At 37.3% G+C, this 16749-nt stretch overlaps 1 protein-coding gene across 1 annotated transcript in view; it reads right to left on the bottom strand.

Annotated features, from left to right (window-relative positions):
- Positions 1 to 10548: 10548 nt before the first annotated feature.
- Positions 10549 to 16749, bottom strand: part of DSG1 (desmoglein 1) — a 40220-nt gene continuing 34019 nt past the window's right edge. Inside the window, exon 15 of the mRNA XM_057699332.1 lies at positions 10549 to 15329. Within this exon, the coding sequence (XP_057555315.1) occupies positions 14268 to 15329 (1062 nt within the window). The 3' untranslated portion in view covers positions 10549 to 14267. The remainder of the gene's footprint in view (positions 15330 to 16749) is intronic.

Here is a 16749-nt window from a genome sequence, read left to right on the forward strand (position 1 = left end):
CGGGACCTAGAATTATTCTTTCTTAACAAGATTTCTAGGTAATTCTGGAGTCTCAGGCTGAAGTTTAAGAGTTACAGAGCCAAAATAATTAACCTGGGCCTATGGGTAACCCGAAATGGCAGCAGGTAAACATGGACATTTTTCTAATGTGATAAGATTACCATTTCTTCATAGGAGGGAAGCGATATTAGCTATTAGTGTTTCTTTTTATGTGAAAAGTTTGCTTCCTTTTTCCTTTTTCCCACTGTGTTACTGAGGTTTTAATTATGGACATATAAACACTCTTTACGTGTAAGGGAAATTAACCTCTGTCATATGTGTTACAATTGTTTTTACTTTTTTTTTCTATTTTGAGTTTGTTTTGGATTTTCTTAAATTTCGCAATTGAGAATGATTATATTTTTACATAGAGTAGGCTGTTATAAACACTCCTGCTATCTCTTAGTTCCCTATTGCTGCTATCGTAAATTATCACAAACTTAGTGACTGAAAACAACACAAATTCGTAATTCTGCAGTTCTGAAGTTCAGAAGTCCAAAATGAATCTCATGGGGCTAAAATAAAGGTGTTGGCAGGGCTTCAGTTCTACTAGAGGCTCTAGAGAAGAACTGATTCCTTTTCCAACTTCCAGCGGATGCCTTCAGTTCTTCGGTTCATGGCCCCCTTCCAGCAATCCTGTCACCTTCGCCTCTGTCCTCGAATCTCCTTTATATCCGCACGTGTACACAGTTTCCCTGGGGAGTATACAAGGAGCACAATTTCTGGATCGTAAGTTAATTTTCTTTAACTTGTTTCCCCAAGTGGCTATACTGATCTGAGTTCTCATCATTAGTTTCAGAGAGTTGGCTTTGCTTACCCACACAGAAAGCAAAAGAAAAAGCATTGTCAGACTTTTAAATTTTATCGAAGTGGGTACTTGTACCTCCTATGCACTTCTCTGGTTGTTGTTGAGTTTAATGTCTTCGTGTACTTTTATTGTCCATTTGGATTTTTTTCTTCTGTTAAAGACATATTGAAGGTTTTTTTTCCAATATTTTAATTAGATTGTGCCCCAACAGAAATTAGAAAGGATTGTCAAAATTTCAATTTTGAGTCATGTATTGAAATACATAAACAAGGAGTTTTTCTTTATATTTTTAGGTTTTATGTAATGAAGTTTTATTATTTTATTATTTTTACAGAGACCTTTTAAATTTATTCTTCGGTACTAGTATAATAATATAATGATATATTTTCTTTTTTTTAAGAACTTTTATTGAGATATAATTGACATACAATAAACTGCATATAAAGTGTACAATTTGATATTTTTTTCTTATTAATAATGTATATATGAGTGATACATTTAATTACAATTTCTAACATTTTTTTTCTTGCACATACAAATACAGTTGATTGTGGCCTTCTGAGTTTTGTATCCAGCAATTTTGCTAAACCCTTATTTTTAACTTGAATGATATATCTGAAAAGTGTTTCAGATTTTTAAATACACAGTTATTTAACCTGACAATAATGATAGTTTTGTTTCTGTTTTTCCAATCCTCATAACCTTTCCCTCCTACTTTTTGTACCATCAGCAAAATATTAAACAAAGCTTTGGTAGTGAACATCATTATTTTATTTCTCTATTTCAGAGAGAAAGCTTTTAATACAACTAAGTATGATATTTATTTGGGGGATTTAATAGATAGCTTGTATAAAGTTAGGAAAGGCTCCTATACTCATACTATGAGCATGTGTTTTACTAAACATGTCCTATATATTGGGAAGATTATATGATGTTTCTCATATAATTAATTAATCTGTTTCTGTGGTGTATCACACGCATGGGATTTTCTAATGTTGACTGAATCTTGTGTTTTCAGTTATAAACCCAGATTTGGTTATCATCATTTTGATATAGATTCAGTTTGTGAATATTCTGTTTAGGAATTTTTCACCTATGTTCATGAGTGAAATTGACATACAATTTCCTTTCTTATGCTAATCTTGCTGAATTTGTTATCAAAGTTATGCTAGCCTTCTTAAATAAGTTGAGGATTCTGATGTTTTATTCTCTTGTCTAGAGCTGTGTTAGATTGAAATTATTTCCTCTTTGAGACAGTTTGAGTAAATTGTACTTTTTACTATGAATTTCTCCATTTTATTTAAATATTCTAATTAATTGGCACCAAGTTGTTTATAGTAGCCTCATTATTTTCCTAATATCTGTGGAATCTATAGTTATGTCCTATTTTAAAGCATTTCTTGAATTTTAAAATTTTAATTTGTGCATTCTCTTTTTGTTTTGATTTGTATATATAGTATACCTGATATATGAATTTTATTAGATTTTTATTTGCTAGCACATGCCTGATGATTTCAATATGTGAAATTTTTTAAGGTGCTTTTCTGCATTTTGTTGTTTCTGCTGGTTTGTACTCATGAAGTTTAGTTGGATTGGTCCCTGAGTTACTTTGAATGTGCAATAATAGTATTCTTTTTCTTCCTTCCTCATTTCTGTGGGGTCAGGAAGTAAAGATGATATATATTTTTTAAAGATTTATTTTATTATTTATTTATCTATTTATCTTATTTTTGGCTGCATTGGGTCTGCATTGCGGCACATGGGCTTTCTCTAGTTGTGGTGCACGGGGGCTACTCTTCATTGTGGTGCGAGGGCTGCTCACTGTGGTGGCTTCCCTTATTGCAGACCATGGACTCTAGGTGCACGGGCTCAGTAGTTGTGGCGCACAGGCTTAGTTGCTCCACAGCATGTGGGATCTTGCCGGCCCAGGGATGGAACCCATGTCCCCTGCATTGGCAGGTGGATTCTTAACCACCGCACCACCAGGGAAGCCCAAAGATGACATCGGCAAGGAGTCTGCCTTTCAGCTTTGACTCACCTACTGACCAGTGATATGGAACGGGATTCCTATAGGTAATTCTATAGCTTGCCTACATCACTAAATCTTGAGAGACTGTGCCATTTGCTTTTAGAGAAATCTGCACTCCACAAGAGATCTGGAGTAATATTTGTTACCTCTAGAACTTCCTAGTTTTGGTCCACATTTCAGTGTACTTAGTGGACATTGCATGTGTGTGTGTGTGTGTGTGTGTGTGTGCGTGTGCATGCATGCTTTTTGAGGGTGGATTGTTATTTTCAACTATTATTATTTATTGTTACTTTATTTCATAGAGTTCAGCAGAGTAAAAATATCTTAACTTAACTATCATTAACTGGAAATCTTCACTGTCTTTGTTTTTATCACATTTGTTATTTTTTATTGTGTAGAAGTTAAAATATGTTTTTATTTTGTTTAATGTGACTTTTTTCTAATTATAGTGTCTTGTTTGTTAAGCTCAGAGAATTATCTATTTACAGTTAAGATCAATGTGCTGTGCTAGTGTGGCGTATTGAAATAGATAAAGATTACGATATGGTTCAAATTCCAGGAATTTCACTAACTGGGTTTGTTTCCATGAGTGAGTTAATTTATTTCTGTAAATAGCAAATTGCTTATCTATTTCCTTCCCTCGTAGATTTTGGGCCATTCAATTTGATACATTTAAATAGAAAAAGTTAACACCCAGTGCATTCTCTTTGAGTAGTATTCTTTCTTTCATAATTTATAGAGTGTATATACCTTTAGCAGACTTGCCATTTATTAAAAATTCTGGCATTAGGTGTAGATATAAGTTATTTTTTCTATATACTAGTATTCAGTTTTCACTGTTAGTCATTAAATATGATTTTCTTATTGTTTGCTACTCTATAACACATTAATTTCTGACAATTTTGTATCTGTATTTAAAATTTTATTCTATTTAATTTATTTTTAATCTTCAATTTGGTTTTAATAATTTAAAAAATACATTATATACCTTAAAAAACATAGCTCATTATCCTTACTTTACAAATAATAATGTTTTAGAAGAAAAGTTTTGGGCTGTTAATGATGAGTGTTGCAAAGAGAAGTCCAAACAACAGTCACCCAAATGGGACCTGTTAATTACTTAACTTGGCCTGAGTTCCCCTTTGCAAGGTTTATATCCGAGTTTTCTAGGCTCACCTTTATTTTTGTCTTTATGTTGAAAATAGATCAGTTTTCCTGGTGATTGATGCAATACTAATGTTTATAGGTGATTTATAAAGTAGAATATTAATTTATGAGTTTGCAGTGGGGGATTTTTCCATGGTGGGATAACTGAAGTTAGTACTCTCTTCTCCAGATGCCCTCTACTTGCCCTAGCCATCAAGGTACCAACCCCCAAATTGTTTATTGCTCATGAATAGAGAGCAAAAATGGATAGATATTTTGACATGCCCTTCATCTAAGCTGCAGGGCTGTCTAGTAAAATATTATTCTCCTGTGAGGAGAAATGCCTTTATTCACTCTCCTAGAGGATAGCATGTGAAAAGTTCTGAACTTCTACATATATTTGATTTCATCTGTCAGGTGATAGTTGATATGATTTGTTAATCTCGCAGGGTCCTGGGAGCACTTTTCTTTTGGTACCGTGATCTTTGTCCTATGAAGAAAGCTATATTCTCATTCCAGTTTTTGGGGGGCTCATTTTTCAAATATTTGAAAAATATTTAGTTATATTTGGAAATAAACTATTTTTCTTTAGTTAACCCTTTAATTCTAACTACATACTAGTAAGGTCAAAATTTTTATATATCAAACCTTTTCCCAAAGCATATTTAAGACATTTGGTAAAGATACATTTTACAATCTAACAAAATTAAATTATATTGTCTCTCATTGTAAAGAGGCATCATCATGCCAAAGAATAACTTTGAAAGAGAAGTTTTATTGGAAATGGTGTGAATTTGACAAGCACTGTGAGGTCATCTAGGGGTTCAGTTCTCATATAGACTGTCAAGGTAAGAATGGATTTTAGAAAAACTGAGGTGTGAATGGATTGCTTTTATTCATGTACCCACAAATAATTTTTGAGTTTCTCTTGTCACTTTTAACCTCTCTTCATTACATAGTCATTCAAAACTTGTTATTTCATTGCTTCCATATTCAAATAATTACAATGGAATTTTTGAGGTACCCTTTTTCAATAAGCTAGATGCAAGACTATGTCTTGGAAATGGAGTGAACTGTCATGTTGTTGTTAGAAATAAGCTATTAAAGTGTTGGGGCTACATGTACAGAAAATGATGACTTTGACTTGTAGCCCTTGTTTTTTTGGAAGTAAATAGACATCAAAACCAATTATCTATCAATGTCATTCCTAAATGTGTAACAGTAAAGCTAAGTCATGTATTATAGGAGAATGATTATATGTCTAAACACTTTACAGGGACAAGCATCTAATTAACAAAAATGATATAATATCATAAAGGTACAAATTCATGACAAGGGGAACCTGAAGACTTTCCCTATGTTACACCATTGGGTTTTGTTATCCAATCTATCGATACGTTAACTTATGATCCATTCTTATTTACAGTGAAATGTTCAAGAAAGGCCTGTCAAATCAGAAAATTCTGAGGTTTCATGTCATATATTTCATCAGAGAGTGTTCTGTAGAGGGTACCAATGGTTGTAACAGATCCTTTCGGTACCATCTCCATATTTTGTCCCTATCACTTCAGTGTCCACATGCCCAGTTTCTAACTGCCAGCTCCTGTGTTTCTTCACTTTGTTGGAGCCGTAGCCACTTTACCCACCTGTGCAGCAAGCACAGGGAATTCTGTGCCCAGAGGCAGTCCTTAACTACTAACTGATGGTAGCCGTTGTGTGAACACACAATCACCCTCATTTCTGGGACGATTTAGCTCCATGGTGCAAGTACCACATCAGCTCCCAGGGTTTTCCCCAGGAGGGGTTTTCCCTTCCCAAGTGGGCTGAGCTTTAGTTGGCCATGGTGGTCACTACTGCCTTTATTGGCTGCTTTCCCTTCCCTCTTTCATCTCCTTATTTACTGCCAGTGGTTCTTGCACCTCCATGCCTTCCCCCAAATTGCCCTCACATCCTATCTCAGGGTCTGCTTCTGGGTGAATCTAATTGAAATTGTGATCAAAACAAACTGAGAAGCCTGGGTCAGTAATTTATGAAGCAGAAACTGCATACATTTTGAAAGAGGTATCTATTAATTTGAATGCAGCAAACTACTTTCCTTTGAAAAATGTGACCAATTATATTCTGGTCCAACCAGAGATGAACTTTGATAAGAATTGGAGCCTGATATTTGAGCAATTGCAGGAAAGTTCTTGAGGCAGGGGCTTTCCTTCCCTAGGTTTTATATAAGGAGGATGGCTGGGATGAACAGGCACAGAGCAGACCGGGATATCCCAAGTTTGGCATCATTAAGCTTTGTTTGTAAAATTAGGAAAAATAAATCTCCCAGAGTCAGCTGGAGTTCATTGTATTTGAACTCAATTACCAAGTACATGTCCAGAAACTGGCATCTGTTTCAAATTTTTGGCCAATTTAATACTCTCCATTTGTATTTATTGTGCTTGGTTCTTTGAAATGAGATTTCTATATATTATAAAAATAGTGATGATGATTGAACTTGGTGTACCCCCCCAAAAAATAATAAATAAATAAAAAAAATAGTGAGATCTTTTAGGTTTTATTTTTTGGCCACACTGCACGGCATGTGCAATCTTAGTTCCCAGACCAGGGATTGAACCCGTGCCTCCTGCACTGGAAGCACAGAGTCTTAACCACTGGATTGCCAGGGAGTGAGGTTTTAATTTACTCTATTACTCAGTGTCTTTTTTCCAATTTCTTTTTCATGTTGCTATTAAACTATGTAGGGCCTTTGCCTTATTTTTGTCACTTGTTTTGCTACCAAACTGTATGGTCAAACCAGGTAATAGGACTCTCTTTAAAGAGAGCTAGCAACAGGTGATCTTTTAAAAATATAAATCTGAGCAGAGCACTCCTCTGTCCAAGCTTTCCAGTGGCTCTCCATTTCACTGAGAATGTCCAAATTTTTACAACGGCCTGCAAGGTCAAACTCCATCTCATCCCTTGTTACCTCTCAGACTTCATTTCTTACTGCTTTCCTTCTTTCACTCCCACATGTAGGTCTCCTTCTTCCTTGAATACCCCAAGAACATGCCTGCCTCAGAATTTTTGCAATTTTGTAGTTCCCTGTACCCAGATAGCCACATGGCTTGTTCCTGAATGTTCTTCAGGTGTTTGCTCAAATATTGCCTTGTAACTAACCCTGACACAGCACAGATGAATCTGTTTGCAAGGCAGAAATAGAGACACAGATGTCGAGAACAAACATATGGACACTAAGGGGGAAAGGGGAGGTGGGATGAATTGGAAGATTGGGATTGACACATATATGCTAATATGTATAAAATAAATGACTAATGAGAACCTATCAGCACAGGGTACTCTACTCAGTGCTCTGTGGTGACCTAGATGGGAGGGAGACCTGGGAAAGAGGGATATATGTATACATGTGGCTGATTCACTTCTCTGTATAGTAGAAACTAACCCAACATTGTAAAGTGACTATACCCCAATTAAAAAAAAAGAGAGAGTATCCCTCCCATCCTGCACTCCCTAGCCTAGTTGCTCTGCTTTTTCTCTTGACCATTTACTGCCATCTAACATACTCTGTACTTACTTGTTCATTGTCAGACAGCCCCCCAACCCGGCCCAGCCCAATCCTGAGCATAAACTCCAAGAGGAATTTTGTTCATTATTATATCATCACTGCTTGGCGAAACTATTAGGCATTTAATAACCATCTGTGGAATGAATCAATGAATGATTCAGTGAATGAATAAGTTGGAAAAGGAAAGCATTTATTAGGAAGTGATACTTAAATTGTTACCTAAAAGATGAAAGGATGCAATCATATGAAAATGAGGAGGGGAATGTTCCGTGCAGAGTGAATACCAGCTGCAAAGGCTAAGCTGTTCTAAGACATGCAATGAAAATTCATGAAAATTCTTAAAATAGGGATTGACTTAATCTAACTTATATTTTAGAAGGCCACATAGGCGCATCTGTAGAAAATTGTTTAAATGAAGCTAGTATGGAAGCAGTGAGACTACTTAAGAAGCAGTTCTGATAAGGTGGCAGATGGGGATGGAAACTATTAGATGGCTCGAGATATATTTTGGTTATAAAATCAACAGGACTTACTAATGGATTAAATGTGAGGGGTGAAGGAAAGGATGAAATCCAGAGGAGTACTTAGTTTCTGGGTTGAGCAATGGGTCAATGGCATCATATTTACTGGGATGAGGAATATTAGGGGATAAATTATAAGTTCTAATCCTGAACAGTTAAAAAAGGGCTTGGATGAGTTATCATAGAGAAAATGTACAGTGTTAACAGGAGACGTCTGGTGACAAACTTTAGGGGAATGTGACCATTCAAAGTTGGGTAAATGGGGAACAAACAAAAAATAATAAGAGAGAGAGTGGCCAGTGAAATATAATCAATATCCCTAGAGGATGGTGGTATAAAAGCCAAGAAAGAAGAATGTTTCAGGGAAGAGAGAACAGTTACTTTTTTCAGATTCTTTACAACAATTAAGAAAGGCCAGAATAGAAAAGTAGACCTTGTATTTGGCAATGTATACGTCAGACAAATTTGACAAGGGCCATTCTAAGGGACTGATGGGTGAATGTGGAAGTCTCATGGGACATGGGAAAGAAAGGAAAGCATGTGTACATGACTCTTAAGAAACTTGGTGAAATAAACAAAGGAAAAATGAGACGGTAGCCACAGGAGGGGTGCTGATGGAAATGTTCTAGGGTGGGGGAGAGAGAGAGAGAGAGAGGGAGAGAGAGGGAGAGAGAGAGCGAGAATAGGAAATGTGTTAGGGAAGGAGCAAAGTCCTTGAGCTCAAATGGGGAATTGTCTTTTTATATGAGTAGGACACTAACTCCGTTGTAATACAGTGCAGGAAGAATACGGGTGGCTATGCAGGTTTGGCAGAAGAAGGTGCGTGGATTCAAGATTGATGACTTCTGTTTTCTCAGTGAACAATAGGGTTAGGTCATCAACTGAGAATAAGGAGGGAAGAGGAGGTGTGGGAGGGCTGAGAGCAGAGACAGTATGGAACAGTAATCTAATGTAATGAGATGGGAAGTCTATCACAGAATCAACTAGGATTAGGGAAGCATTTGATGTTAATCTGAGATTTGAAATCGAGTACTTAAAATGAAAAAAGTCAACTCACTTGAATCATTTGTTTAACTGTTTGTGTGCAGACAGAGATGTGGGGGTGAAAGATTTGGAATATGAAAGGGGGGGCAGGGCAAGGAGGTTGAAAGTATGCTCCAAGAAGTGAAAGCAGTTGGGCTTATGAAGTTTGATTAGACAAGGAGGGGAGTGAAGCTGACAGATACTGAGAAAGTGGTAGGAATCCAAAGAATGGAAGCTTTGACGACGTGGAGGAATTGAAACAATCAGAATTCATAAGCAAGGGAGCTGGAAGGATAAGGCGGAAGTGAAACCAAGGCATCTGAGGTCCTGCCATGCCAGGTTATGATGGGCCAGGGAGTGACGGAGGGGAATGGAGGTCTAGGAACTGAGAATATGGGGTGCCGAGTGTCTCATCCATGGAGTTGGAGAAGCACAGAAGACCTTGGGCCAGAATACAAGAGTCTTTGGTAAAATTAGGGACCTTATTAAGAAGTCAGGAAATGGCACAAGGAGAAGAGAGGGAGGGGGATATAAGCATGCTGTGTATGTCTGAAAAGGGGAAGGTTTTGTGCACAGGGAAGATGATAATGTTCTGAAGGTGGCATCGGAGAGCAAAAAGGAGATGCACCCCAAGATGAAAGATGAAAGGATATGATTTTAAAAGCAAATAAGGACTTCCTAGGTGGCGCGGTGGTTAAGAATCTGTCTGCCAATGCAGGGGACACGGGTTCGAGCCCTGCTCCGGGAAGATTCCACGTGCCATGGAGCAACTAAGCCCGTGTGCCACAACTATTGAGCCTGTACTCTAGAGCCCATGAGCCACAACAATTGAGCCCGTGTGTCACAACTATTGAAGCCCACGCAGCTAGGGCCCGTGCTCCGGAACAAGAGAAGCCACGGCAATGAGGAGCCCGTGCACCATAATGAAGAGTAGCCCCCGCTCTCAGCAACTAGAGAAAGCCCATGTGCAGCAACGAAGACCCAATGCAGCCAATAAATAAATAAAAAATAAATAAATAATAAATATAAAGCAAATAAGAAGAAAAGCCATTTAAAAGAAATAAAATGCTGGTGTAAACATAAGAAATTAGACTATGAAAGAGAAAAAAGTGAAAACATAATGATGCTAGAAGCATCAAATAAAAGCTTAAAATGCAGGTTATTGATCATTTTCTTAATTGCGTGAGGCTGCTGAAGGCTGTGTCCTGACATTACTAAGCAGCATTCTGGAGAGTAGGCTCCTCAGTAAACATGAGAAAAAAACAAGTTAGGAAACGGAAAATGAAAAATTTTAACAGTGTGAAAATAAAATAATGATTTCTTCCCTTATATGGACTGAAAATAATAACTAGATTTGATAACCTCTGATTATTCCTTATATTCTAAAACCCATCCCCACTTTGCAATTCAGAGAAGATAATGAAGGCATATTAATCATTTTATTGCTGTAAACATAACTCTTTAGAAATTACAAACCAACTTAAAATAGCCAACAGATGAACAAAAGGAACTAGCACCCAAATAATCCCAGAACTTTATACTGAAACTTGAAGGAAAGCACCTTGTTGTAAACATCACCCAAGATGAGTATTAGAGTTTAAAAATACTTGTAAAATAGCAAAAGAAAAATAAGTTAGACCAAGTACAGCTTGATGATAGTGTTTAGTAATTGAAATATAACTAAATAGAGGAATGTAGACAACTAAACAATAGATTATTCATTGTTTTAAAATTATTTGATGGACAACAGGTTGATCCATGTATGCTTGTGTCCTAACATGAAACAGATAATCTGGAACTGGAAGATAGATTCTGTTTCATGTACTACTAATCTATGTGGACCGGTGTATTCTAGTGCAATGTGAAATAGGTCTTACCAACACCAGAAGTCCCCTCAAGGGTTGGATTTGATGAAATAGGCATAGGGAAATGTGGCAATACTTTCAAAAGTTTGTTTTGGGTTTCAAATGTCTTTCTGAAAAAGCCAGGGCCATTGTAGCCAAGACTATAACACCTTTAAACTCCTGCTAAAGTCAAAGGCTGTTATATGTGTTATACCCTGGCTGACATTCAAGTTTGGTATAAATTCAGAAGTGAATTGTGTCTATAATTAGAAACATCCAGTCAGAGGGAATATGCAAATTTTGAAGCTATGTAACTAAAATTCTGTCAGAACATCACATTGAATGAAGATTATGAAGCTAAAAACTTTACACACAAATGTAGAACAGATGTCCAGATGAAGGCCTAAAAATAACCTCAAATAGATACTTTTCCTAAAAATTTTTCAGAGCAAATATAGTTACATCAGGCAACATACCTAGAGGCTAATAATATGTAGCAGATATATTTGGAATTCAACGTCAAAGTTAGCTCAAGATGGTATTTTGGTTGATATTAAATAAAAAAAGTATTTATAATACAGTAATTTTTGCCCCTAAGGACTACCTCTTTGGAAAGGGAGATGTTTTATAAATATTAAACACTTTGTTTTCAAACTATATACACATACTATTTAAATCACTTCCTTCTCTTTTGTTCAGAGAAAGTTGTTCTGAGACTCAGCTTGCAATATGGATTTGATTTATAACTGTTCACTTATAAAATAATTTTCATATCTTTAAGTCTATGGAGTGACATAAAGTATATGAGTTAGAGTAAAGCATCTAAAGAGAAGGATTAAATTCTTCCTGAAGGCTGTTCATTAAAAAAAATTACATGCCTTTAAATGACTGTTAGAATGGTTGTTGACTTAAAAAGGGTAATTTTAAAATTTAGCGATAAAGAGTTAGAACAAGAATGTGTAATCCTGAAAAAAAGTTTGATTTGAAAGTATCTTCCTAGAAAGATTGATGACTAATACGGCCACTTTTTTTTTTAACTTGTATCTCCCATGGTTTTATGTAACTAATGGATCTTAATAACAAAAGTTCTTAAAGATGGTCACTCGAGCATTTGTCAGACAATCTAAAAAACATTTCTGGAAGATATCAGGAGTCTTAAGAAAACTCCTCTGATGATACGTCACATCAAAGTGATAAAAATACTAGCAATTAATGATTATTTTTATTTCTTCAAAATCCTGGACCCAGGCATACTCAAGTATATTTCAATAAGTAGCTTTTGACTTTATTTCTGGAAAGATTACCCATTATTAATGGAACCAAATGGGAGAAAGAAATAAAAGACCCCCTGTGAATGATTTTATTTATACCTCTGCATTTTGGCTTGCTACAGACTATCAAAAATTTACATAGTCTACAGAGTTAAAATAAGATGTGTATTGTGGCTTTGAAAATATTGATATCATCTGCTATAACATAGAGCAAAATAGCTCTAGGTAAAATAATTCACTCCCCATCCCCCTCTGACAAGTGCTGGAAGTCCAATAACTACTCTTTGATCTTGTTACACTCTGGAAAATTTGAGTAATTGGGGGAGCTAATCCTTAAAAGATTTTTGTTATATCCAGTTTCACATTAGTGAGCACATATCAACATTGAATTTAGAAAAGAGAAAAAATTCCTCTACTATACAATAGTAAATTTACCTCTAAGAATGCTTTGATTCTTTTTAGAGATTTTAACCAGGTAACAATACTATACAGCAAATTCACAGAAACGACTTATCACAAATAGCACATTATTAAACTTTGAAGTTAGAAAATATACCATACTATATAATTTGGAAACTATCTATACATTGGAGCATATATAACCCAAGAGATTATTGACAAGTCAAATCAGGAATGTAAAATTTAGGCTAGTGAGAAAATTCAGTTAGGGGTGGGATACAGTAAGGAAACTGGGTTGTCTAGTATAATTTCATTCATATTAGCACAACGTCATCGGCTCTGTCAAATGTTCCTAGATGATCTCTTCAAAATAGCAGCAGAGGGTTGTTAAAAAAAGCACTAAACTCAATTAAAACTAATAGTATGGTATTATTTACTGAACAATTCTAACTTCCCCCATTAAACATTTTACATGTTCTAAAAACATTTTTTTTAAGATCCCCTTAAAAAAATTTCCCCAAAGCTTAACTATACTGCAGGCTTTTCTTCACAGCTCAGACTAAGTCAGCTATTTTAACTTAGGAGATGTATAATAAAGAGCTGGATATAAATGAATAACACTTACTAAAAACACAAACTGAAAATACTGTGAGATTCCCCTCTACTTCTTTGGAAGGTAATTTACCATGTCAGGTGTTACTTGTTTCAGTCTGAAAAGTATATTAGGCAGGTTTTCCTTTGTTAAGTCAGAGTCACTATGGTAAAGGAAAAATGAGTGTGATATCCTGTAACCTCACCACTATGCAATATTCATCAATATTGCGTCTACCACTGAACACAGACTAGAATCAGAGAAGTCCTTGACTCCATAGGAATTACAATGAAGCCCCATCTCAAGATCTAGTCTCAGACACTCATCCCCAATCAATCTCACTATATTGCCACTCTCTTATGGAATTTCCTTCCCAGGAAACCTTTCTTAATTTGAGGTTTGTTTCATCTAGTGCAATTATGAAGGTGGGAGTGCTTGGTGGCTTGTGAACTTGGCTGTGCAGCCAGACTTTTTTTTCTTTAATGGTTAACCCCGGTCTAAATATGTGGTTGGATTTTTATTTATATTATCTGTGAAGTTGACAAGGCATTTGGGGCATATTTCAAATTCTTTCCACATACTTGAGCAAATATTGCATGTTTAGTTTTATTTAAATATTGCCTGAGCTACATGGCAATTCAAAACAGAGCAAGGAGAGTGATGCCAATTGCCATCTTAAGGCCAATGCTTTTACATGACCCAGTTTTATTTATTCCACGTGCTGGAGACACACTACAGGCCACACAAAAGCAAAGAAGACCCTACAGGCCATCCAGGCACAAAGAAGACCCTGTCTCAAGTTTTAGTTCACGGTCATGATTCCGTTCGTATTAACCTAAGAAAAAAGTTTACAAATGCTCAGGAGAGCTCCTGCGCAAAGCACTTTCATCTGTTTTTCTCACTGTGGTATCTCACCTTGTTCCACAATTTTCTTAGCACCTGGTTGTGTGTCATAAATCACATTGTTAGTTTTTTGGTGGTGGGCATTAAACCTAAATCACAGCGACTGAGCAAAAGCGTGCTGGGGTCCTGGCTACTTGGTATATTGTACTGTACTGTACTTCGTGATTCGACTTCGGCCTGTGGTAGGGGAGGCGGATCCAAGGGTGTTGCTAAAGGGATGCTCAGAGGAACCCCGCAAGTGGCCAATGGTGGCGGTGCCTCCGATGCTGCTACTCAGGCCCCCGCCTCCTCCCAGGCTGCTCAGCCCGGTGCTGCCGCCACTTACGGCCGCTGCACTGCCCACCAGGCCACTGCCGCCTATGCCGCTGACCCCGCCCATCCCAGCTGGGCCACCAATGCCAGTGATGCTGGAGCCCGAAACTACCCTCTCTGTCACAATCACATTGTGGGTGTTCGATAACTCGGGGCGCATACTCAGGTTGCCCACCATGCCGGAAGTTGGCCGGATTACTCTTTCTGTCACTACTACATTGGAAGACTCTCTAGGATCAGGGATGGTCAAGGTGGTGGGCAGGCTTGAACCTGGTGCTATTACCCTCTCTGTCACTATAACATTTGACCCATCTCTCAAGTCAGGCATCTCTAACATCCCCTGAAGATTGGCACCGGACATCGGGCCGACCACCCTCTCTGTCACCACCACGTTTGGTGCGTGTCGGTTATCGTGAACGTGGACAGAGGGCTTCAGGGTGCCCGAGGTGGTGTAAGACTCGGTTACAGTGACATTACCATAGCCCAGAGGGTCAGGAATAGGCATAGGATGCTGTACGCCAGGTCCCGAGGGGTAGGTGCTCTCAGAAATAACGGTGGTAGTGCCGAAATGTGGGGAGATGGGTGGGTGTCCGCTGCCAATGGGCTCTATTCCCTGCGGAGGGCGGATCGGTTCAGTGCTGTCAGGTGGCCAACAGAAGTCAGGGTCTGGATATGGTTCAGCTTCTTTTCCCAGGCTGATATCTGCCAACTTCCTAAATTTAGGCCCCAGTGTATCCAAGAAGCTGTCATCCAAGTCTTCTCCAATGAAACTACAACAACCTACAGAGCCTGCAGGGGAGCCTACACCTTCAATATCATATATGAGCAAACAGTCATTGGATGGGCGTCCTTCATCTTCATCTGCATAAGCATATGCTTTCTGAATTTGTAGAAGAAAAAGAAAATGAAATGATGAATATATTTTAACAATAATAGAAGTCTTTATCATTATTTTTTCTTCCAGGGCTTTACCAAAAAACAATATATAAAACGAAATGCTAACATATTCTAGAGACTCTTTAGAAGTCATTATATAATTACTTGAAAGAATTTGGTCAGAAATTATTTTAACTGTAATTTTGATAATACGTTTTGATATTTATTTAGATGGACTTCATAATAGTGCACTTTGGACACAAAAGCACAGAAAGAATCACATGAATTATTTTACAGCCGTGTTAGAAGGAGGTACTTAAAAACACTGAACTGAAAGTATACCAAAACTGTGAATTTTTCGAATTTGTTTAAAATAGGTAGTTCGTAGTTGATTTGGGTTCATTCAGGATTGTGCTTTTCTTCCTTCAGTAAATATGGTGGCTCCATGAAGATAGATTTCAATGTGGCTTTTTAAGCAAAATAGCAGGAATATTTGACTCTGGGTCTATGTCACTTTTAGATTCAAAATTGAAGGTGACCAAAGACAGTTCTTAAAAATCCCCTTCAATTCAGAGTGAAAGCCCACAGACATGTGTACTTTTATTTCATCTCTTCTGTTTGTAATATTGGATCGTAAACTTGCAGGTTAAGCAGAAATTATTAGCACACCAACTCATTGTGCCATTTCAATCCAAAAACATTTGTTGAGTTCTTACTATTTGCCAGACACTCTATTAGGAAGTTGGCAATAAAGTAATGAACAAAACCAGATCAAGTCCCTCTCTCATAGGGCTTACATTTCTGTAGGGTGAGACAGACAACACATAAACGTATTTGTCAGGAGGTGCAGAGTAAAAGAATAGAGAGGGATGGGGTTGCTCTTTCGGACAGAGTGGTCAGGGACAGCATCTCATAAAGTGATGTTTGTTCAGAGACTAAAGTCATGCGGAGAGTAAAGCAGAGAGAGTGTTCTGGGCAGAAGGAGATACGAGTGCAAAAGTTTTGAGGCAGAAATTGTATTTTTCATGAACGTAATATCCTCTTGTAGGAACATGGGTAGGAAGTATGCCTACGGATCTCAGCAACAGTCCTCTTATTATTTGTTGCTATTTGAAAGGCCTTTTCCAGTATTTCAGTTCAAAATATAAGCCACCCTCTGATTCGGAGAGTTAATGAAGGTATTTGAGGCCAGGGTGTAGAAGGACATAAATGTATCAGAGACAGTATCAGAGGTAGGAAATATCTGAAGGTTTAAGTGTCACATGGGGTATAACCACTGGCAATTCCGTCTCTACCTGAAGATGGCAAAATTAATTCTCTCTGGTTCTTAGAATGTCCTGGAAGTGTACTATGGCTCTTGGACCCACTTTTATTGCATGTTTACTCTGGGCTTAGAACTGAACCAGGTACTAGCAACATAGCAT

Source organism: Hippopotamus amphibius, chromosome 11 (genome assembly GCF_030028045.1).
Source record: "Hippopotamus amphibius kiboko isolate mHipAmp2 chromosome 11, mHipAmp2.hap2, whole genome shotgun sequence".
Lineage (NCBI taxonomy): Eukaryota > Metazoa > Chordata > Mammalia > Artiodactyla > Hippopotamidae > Hippopotamus > Hippopotamus amphibius.